This window comes from Charadrius vociferus, unplaced genomic scaffold, assembly GCF_000708025.1.
Source record: "Charadrius vociferus isolate BGI_N301 unplaced genomic scaffold, ASM70802v2 scaffold178, whole genome shotgun sequence".
NCBI lineage: Eukaryota > Metazoa > Chordata > Aves > Charadriiformes > Charadriidae > Charadrius > Charadrius vociferus.
The window spans coordinates 420,838-429,487 of record NW_009649717.1 but is presented as its reverse complement, the minus strand read 5'-3'; the positions used below and the strand labels follow the sequence as shown (position 1 = coordinate 429,487).

At 37.9% G+C, this 8,650-nt stretch overlaps 1 protein-coding gene across 1 annotated transcript; it reads right to left on the bottom strand.

Annotated features, from left to right (window-relative positions):
* Positions 1 to 1,601: 1,601 nt before the first annotated feature.
* MMAA (methylmalonic aciduria (cobalamin deficiency) cblA type) lies at positions 1,602 to 7,824 on the bottom strand. Its single transcript, XM_009890730.1, has 6 exons — positions 7,404 to 7,824; positions 6,167 to 6,289; positions 4,600 to 4,770; positions 4,246 to 4,331; positions 3,507 to 3,656; positions 1,602 to 1,958 (listed from the first exon to the last, which is right to left on the bottom strand). The coding sequence occupies exons 1-6, from the start codon at positions 7,822 to 7,824 to the stop codon at positions 1,671 to 1,673; spliced, it is 1,239 nt and encodes a 412-aa protein (XP_009889032.1). The 3' UTR covers positions 1,602 to 1,670.
* Between the last annotated feature and the right edge of the window lie 826 nt (positions 7,825 to 8,650).

Here is an 8,650-nt window from a genome sequence, read left to right as displayed (position 1 = left end):
CACTGCAAATGCACATGGGGATCATTGGATCGTTGCTTTTAATTATGAAGTGTTTTTATTTTGCCTTGCAGTTTGCCTTTTACTTTCTGGTCATGCTTCATATTTTTAGAGTAAAAATATATGGGCAATTATACAGACATCATCCTACAATGGGAAAAATAACTGAAACGCTAGTGCCGAAGATGGAGGTTTCTTCTGCATTGTTTAATTTGTGCCACTTTCACAAACCAAATGATATAAAAATCCTCAGCATTTTCAACATTCATTCATCTTTTCTGATAGTTGCTGGATTCTGATAGTTAGGCAGGAATCAAAATTCTGAAGCACAGAGTTCAGCACGAAAAAGTAAATTTAGTTGGGAACATACTGTAACAATTGGGATGAGGGTAATAAAGAGAAAAGGGGGGAAAAAAAGGAAAAAAAAAAACAAAAGAGGAAAAGGATCTAAGTAAACTGATTCACTGCTACCCTGGAATTGCCTCAAAAATTCAATCAGGTTACCAGAACTCAAATGCTGTGTGAAACACAAACTTCTTAGGAAGCCAAACAGGTGAAACTGAGCTAAAATAAAAATTAAAGACACCATACCTTTTATGTATGTGTCCAGAAGATCAAGACTATAATCGCTTCCAATGCTTTTTTTTTTTTTTAAAGTCATGACTCACTAAATCTCCTGCTATGTTACTGGTTTTCTGTCAGGTCTCCAAAAATCAGCATTTTTCCACTTTACCCATCATATTTAGCAGGTACCAGATGAGCTCTGCTTTCCAGATCATGGCTTAGGAAAATGCTTCCTCCAGATTTGTTCTCAAGGGAAATAAAAAAGTACTTTTAGTTGTAAGCAGTCATGTCCTCTACAAGACAGGGGAAAAAAAACCCAAACCCAAACTCAACTGGGCATCTTTTGAACCCAAAAACTCAAGTCAGATCAGAAAACCTCAAACCATTATTACTAGAGATCAATTATTCGAGTATAAAGACATATGCGATCAAAACATCATGGATGACATTTGTTCCATTTGATGTCTACATTTAAAAAAAAGCCTAACTAAATTTTTGTATTAAAACATCTGTTTAGAAACTGGGATGGTTAAAATTCCATTCCCCTAGTGTATAACAACTAACTATAGCTTCCAAACAGGGACCAAACACCACTACGTTCTATTTATACGCACACAATTCATTTAAATTAAGACTGCGGTCAGGTGATGCCCAGAGGGTCCAATGTTCTTGCTGCCACTCAAGATGAGGAAAGAAAAAGCAATCCATACTGGCAACAGCCGATGCTACATTAGAACAGAAAGCTGCAGTGTCAACTGCTCCAAGATGGTCCCACAACTGGAATAAAACCCTGCACCACAAACCTTTCTCTCCCACCCTCCCAAAACCAGTCACACTTTGAAGCAGGCACACATTTTTGACCAACAGATCTATGGTGTGTACAAGTAGAAGACTTAAAAATATACTTTTTTCCAATATAGTCTTTAGTAATCTCTGAGTGTTTGGATTTTTCATGAACTTTGCATATACAGTATTCTTTTGCAGAGTACTGCATAGATATTCTATCAATGTCTGCTGTAGTAAAACATTTGAATCCATGCATAGAAAAACTGTATTTAATGTTCATGTTTACATAAAGTACTTAACAAAAACACAGTAGAATTTAATGCTTAGAGACCATCTTTGAATGCTTTCAGTAGCAGGTCGGCTGCCAGTCCAGGAGACAGGACACCACTAAGAACTTTTTCTTCTAGAAGTGGAATCTTATCCTTGACTGCCAAGTGACTCCGGAAATGTTCCAACATATTTTCTTGGATGAGATTCCACATCCACACTTTCTGCTGTTTCCGTCGTTTAGCAATCAACTCACCACTTGTGAGCATGAGGTCACGAAATTCTGTCATTTTATCCCACATATCTGAGATACCTTCTCCGGTTTTGGCAGAGATGCGCATTACCTGTTGGATTTAGAAGACTTTTTAAAGTCAAGTAACTACTGGGCTTGAGGGTTCAACTATCGCATCAGGTAGATTGCATGAAAATTAAGAAACGCATAAGGCAAGCTTACTTCAATATACTCACCTCAGTTTTGTGCTGCTTACTTTTTTAAAAAAAAAATCTCAAAATTGATATTCTACCAAGTATAGGTGGACCCTGAGATCCATAGTATTTGGGATGAATAGGCCTTGTCCAACTGCTTGTATAATGAATGAGAATCATTTTTCATGAGTCCTTTCGCTAAAAGGTATAGTGTTGCCATGTTACTTAAATGTAGAGTTAATAACATATTCTGGTAGATATACTCCAGTAGCTACTCTTTTACACTTAAAATATTCCAGAAAGGAGGTATTTCAAGTATTTTTTGCTTTTGCTTTCCAGACTAGGAATTCATTTTGCCAAAAATATTTCAGGCATCCAACATGATGGAACAGTTTATTTTTAAAAAGTCTCTCTTTCCCCCATCTAATGGATACAGCCCCTACACATCAACGTTTTCTTTCTTCCAGTTGTCAGACACTGCCATCACTGAAAGACAGAGAGATTTCTGATAACCTGTTTAATTCACTAGTCTCAAACAGTTCTTTTGGGCCATGTTTATCAGATGTGACCTCTCATCAGATCTAGAAACAAAAATTACAAGCTCAAGCAGCCCAGCTGATTAAACTTAATTCAATGGGTCAATTTTAATACCAGGGTAGAGCAAACCTCCTTTATATATACACATATATAAATAAAGGGAGTGAGAATGTGTGTGCTTATTCTATATACACATACTAAAAATTAGCACTGAATCTTTTCCTTAATAATTTACCATAACCTTTTAATAGATGGAATACTGCATTAAAACTAAAGGCCAACAGGATGAGAATTCCAGCAATATACACACTGCATACACAGTAGATGAGGTTCTGGCCCAAGAACTATTACGTGAAAAATTTTTAAAAAAGTAAAGCAATAAAGGAAACACATGAACAAGTGAAAGAACAAAGATAATCATAGGCTTCAGAGTTATAAAAGAGGGAGAAATAGCTTATGGGATATTTTAAGATACGCGTAGTTTACAAAAAGAAAGACAAGTTTGTACCACTACTGATGTTAGCAATAGGTCTGCTACTGCTGAGACAGTAGCTCAGAGCAGAAATCATGGGGAGCAGGAGTGGTATTGCACAATGTTTCATGTGGCCCACCCTGAGATCAGAGGTGAAACACCAACAGCAGCAATTAACCCTCTAGCAGTGTGTAAAACTGAACAACAGAACTGAAATTTTTATAAAAGAGCCCAGGGAGACTAGAGACTATAGCTATGTAAGACGATAACAATCCTAACTCGTTCAGCACTTTTTTGGGGGGTGGGGGTGGTGTGTATGTACAAAAAACCAAAAAAAACGAACGAAAACCCCCAGAACACTAATAAAAAACCACCCAAACACACCCACAAAACCCAAACAAAACAAAACAAAACAAAAAATCAACCCTCCCCGCAATCCACAGTTAAGTGTACAAACCTTTGGTCTCCAAACCTTTGAACGTTTGCGAAGCAGTTTCATAGCACTAACGTATTCAGCTTGTATTCTCCGTGCAGGCACAACTAAATCACCATCAGCTTTATTTATAGCAACTAGATCTGCCATCTCAATTATACCCCGTTTGATACCCTAAATGGAACATGGAGAGAAACCATGAATACCCAGAAAGACTGTGACATGCTGTTTTATCACAAAAAGCAGGTCAAAATGTTTTATTAGTTTCTGGTGGGTCTAGCCGACTTTTTTGTGTGTGCATGTGCTCATCATGCAACAGTAGTACCAACAGCCTCTGTCACCACTAGTTATTACTCTACTGTGACATGAGAAAACTAAATATGGATATCAGAGTTTACTTGATAGCCTATTTCATCTGTACAGACTTAAGTTTAACCAAAACATGACCAAGTCTGCAAACATATTTATATTGATTTCTGTTTTCCTATAATACAAAGCCACTCCCCAAAATCACATAACAAGTAAATAGGCCAAAGTCAGAGTGTAAGAATTTTACATCCTAATACTTCAAAATCATGGCAGGGAGGGAATATTGGATCCTAACTATGCAATAAATTAATAAGACACTGAAAAGACTTTAATAGTAGCAGTGTAATTTACAAAACACTATCAATATGGATTTTCTGCGAAGACAGATACTACATCTTGGATTTAAGTTTCTCTTTCTAGTCCTAGGTAATACTTAAAAGAAAATGAAAAATACCTGTAATTCATCTCCACCTGCAGGTGGTAGCAGCAATATAAACATATCAACCATATCAGCCACAGCAAATTCTGACTGTCCCACACCTGAAAAATTAAATCCAGAGTTCACTGGTTATTGCAAACTTTCAGTCACATTAATGACAGTAATTATAGCAGACCCCAATATCGCACCATGAACAAATCCCACTAACAAAGACAACGTACAAAACTAGAAAATTGACAGAATGGGCATTAATTTTCAACCATTAACCATGTATGAAAGCGTGAGCAAAATCAAGGATGATTCAAGCCAGTATTACACTTTATTCAGATACTGCAAGAGGATAACTAAAAGACAACCCTAAGAACATACCTACTGTTTCCACAAGAACAACATTGTAGCCTCCTCCTTCACACAGCAGAATAGCTTCATTTGTGGTCCTTGTTACACCTCCCAGTGTCCCTCTGGTTGGAGATGGTCTGATGTATGCATTCATGTCTCTTGACAACTCAGTCATCCGTGTTTTATCACCCAATAGAGAACCTTAAATGTTTAATGTTAAATTATTTCAAAAGTGCAAACCAGCGGAACTTCCCCCTCTCCCCCCAAAATAAACAAGTGAGAAAAGACAGATCTCTTGGTCCAAGTCAGTCAAATAAGAATAGCCCAATAATAGTTGCTCAAGACTTTGCTGAGGACTAGGAAGTTACTGCCTGGTTCTTCTGCCTATCAGAAGCTAGAAAGGCTTGATAAGCAGACCTTACTGCTACCAAATATGAAGAATTTGTTCTAGGGCAGAATGAATTCTGCAATTCCTGAATGGCTTTTTGAGGCCTATACACAGCAGGCCACACAATTAAATCTTTGCTGCTTCCGTCCAAAGGGACAAATCTCTGCCTTACGATTCTGGTATTTGTTGATGGTAGACTGTTCTGTTTTGTTTTTAAGAAAGCTGACATGCATCCCTCATACAAACTTTAAATCAGATTCAGTGAGATCTGCACACATGATGCACGTTCCAAATGATGAGAGATGCTCAATTCCTTTAACTGATGCAGTCTTGCCATGGGATTTTGCTATTCTATTAATGTGTCTTGAATACATGCATTCAAGAATACAGTCTTTCTTAGCTCCAGGTCATTGCAACGCTGAAGGTTTTTTTTCTTTTTAAATAGTTATACATTACAACTTCTCTGACAGTGTAGAAGCTGGAAAAAGGAATGATGTTCCCTGGCAGTCGCTTATTAGAAAAAGATCAAAATCAAGATTCTATTATTTATGTCAGAGATACCATTAATCAAGCATGGTCAGCCTATACTTTCCCTAGAATTTTTTATTTGAGCAACAGCCACACAACTTTGATGAATTTCAAATTTAGGAAAAAAAAATAATCATGCTACAAGTCAGAGAAATGTTCAGTGATACTGCATCAGGAGACCTTGAAACCAGTATAATCAACAGAAACCCAAAAATTCCTATTGAGAAGAACTAATGAATATTCTAAAATCCAATCCAACGTACATGTTCAGATTGCAGCATCCTCGAAATAGTTTGAAACTAGCATGTGTTTCATGCCCAGCAATCAGCATTACCACTGTTGAATTTAAGCAGAAACAAATGCCCTTCTATTCCTTCATTCACAGGGAAATAAATAAATACAACTAGAGAGAGAAAACGACAGCTATCTAAAGTTTCAGAAAAGAAAGTTGTAAAGCAACATTCGAACACTGGAAAAGAGGGAACCTGACAGACTTAGGACACTGATACGTATTTCCCAATTTCCTATCACATGGGGAAAAAAAAACAGAAAACTTAACACAACATTTGTTTTTAAAATTTTACTTTTATAGGCCTCTAAATTTTCCTCCTTTGGCCCAATGGATACTCTTATAGTTGACAAGGAATTAGAAACCTGACTCAAACTTTAATTCACACTCACCACCACTTGTACTAGAGGAAGGATCTACAGCCAACACAGACACTTTGTATTTTCTTTCTGTAAGCATTTTCCCAAAGCATTCTATGAAAGTCGATTTCCCAGCACCAGGAGGACCGGACAACCCTAAATAATCATAAACATAAATAATCATAATAGGAATAAAAAAAACATTCTGTTAATCAAATAAATGATGTACCACATGAACACAGACATCTAAGTTGATAACAATTCATACTTTAGCACAACATCACAACAAAGACAAATAAAAGCTATGCTGCAACTGATATACCCAACTAAGCAGTTGTAACTGACTTGAAATACAGTACCTTGGTTTATCCAACACAGCAGTGCTCACTTCACCAGCCCTCACCCTACCCATACCAACATAACATTGGGTTTATCCAGCCTTATTTCCTCTCCTCCAAATGAATTTATCTATACTGACTTATGCTTCAGAACTTTAAAAATATCATATCCCAAGTCTGTATTTTTCGAATTTCCTAACTGTTTATAAAAAACACACTCTAAAAGCAAAAGCCCTTACACCTTGAAGAGCTGTTATTTCAAATAAATCAGGCAATTTCCTTACATGTCAAAGCATGCAAACTAAGATTAGCTTGTTAACCTCCACCAGGTATTTCTTGCTCCCATGCCCAAGACTACCTTTGTATGCACACGAGAGACAACAGCTGGACGTGACATACTTTAGTAGTCCATCTCTTCGCAAGGGAAAAATATTTTATAGTTTCCAAGATAACCAGGTTCAAGTCTCCTCAGCTGAAAAGCAGGCTGCTTTAAAGGCCGTAAACCAGGAAGGTAAATATTTTTCCTTTTGTGGATTAATGAAGAGATTCAGGAAGTATTCAATAAAACACCTTCTTTAGGAAAAGAACAGGTCTGCTTAACTACATACTTCCCTATCAAAGCCTAGGTAATAGCTATATCAATCTGCGAACTACTTACCTAACATTTCAGCTTATAACAGTTATCTAAAAAAAACCCAAATAACTGCCCCCCTCCCCAAAGCAACAATTATTTCTAGAGCTTTTTCAAAAGTATTTTCCAGCTCAAGCCATAATTCTACTGTACAATAGAAGTGATCTAGATTGGTTACAAACCACAAGAAACCAATGATCCAAGACTACAGACCACAATGCTTAAAGAACAATAGTGATAATGAAAGGTGAGGACTGTAATTCTGTCAAAGCAACTACTGGACAGACATAAAAGGACTAACCCACTCTAAAGGCAAGTGGCTTTCCTTGATTTAACTTTTCTTGTTCCCTGTGGTAGGATAATACCTTCTGAAGGAGCACCTGGGCTATTTTCTTCTTCCTACTCTGAGTTGATTCTACAAGTGTAATAGCTTCTGCTAAACAGGCTCTATGACCCTGGATTAGTCCACCGTAAAGCCTGTCTATGAGTCTTTGTTCTCTGTCAGAAAGTCCCTCTATTTGCTGGTCAGGGGCCACTTGCTGACACAGCTCTCTCCTCAAACCGTTTGATGAATGTATCCATTTCGTACGATAGTGGTGCATTGGTGTAAGAGATTCAATGCACAGGAAATCTGCTCTGGAACTGAAGTCAAAGTTCGTAAAGTAAGTTCTTCTATAGAAATAACAATGAGGAAATCTCAGCAGCAAAGACGGGATCTTCATCTTGTTTGGAATTAAGAGTACCAGAGTTGTCAGTTCACTTCTGTTTGCACCCTAAAGGAAAAGAAAAACATTTTTACTTCCTTCAAAGCACTTGTAAGGCTCAAAGGAAACCTACATACACAGGTAGTCATCAGCTTTTATTTTATCCACGCCTACCATTTTAAACAAAAAAAAGATAGTTCCCTCTTCGCACAGAAAAAAAAAAAAAAACAAACCAAAAACAGAACAAAAAGCAGCTATAGAATCTTCAATTACATAGCATCTCTTTATTATCATATTTAATAAAAGTAAATATTCTTTTTATGAGTAAGCAAATAAAAAGCACTTTCAAATAAGATAGCCTCTTAACCGCAGACGCAGTACCCTAAAAATCCAGGAACAAACTAACCAAACCAGCCCTTCTGCTCACTAAAATTGCTGCAAGTTCTACTTTCACGGCTGCAGGGTTTTTAAAAACAATTATTCAGGATGAGTTTTTTGCACCTTATGCAGAAAAAAAAAAAGGGGGGGGAGAGATCTGTCAAGTCACAAGAACGCAATTTAGAAATAAACTCAAGGAGCTGAAACCTCCCCAAAGGACCGACACAAAGCAGCCGCAGCACCAGGCACAACCACCGGGCCCTCCGGGCCTGCTCTGACCCACCTCAGCACGGCTAACACCCTCAAAAACCTCGACCTAGGCGGAGCTCCTCCCAGGGCCCGCTAGGCCGCTCCTTCACAAAAGCCGCCCTCGTAGCTCCTTTCCGAGGCCTCCGGGGAAGAGGCTCACCCCGGCTGCCACGACGCGCTCCCGGGGGAGAGGGCGCACCCCACCGTCCCCCCGATA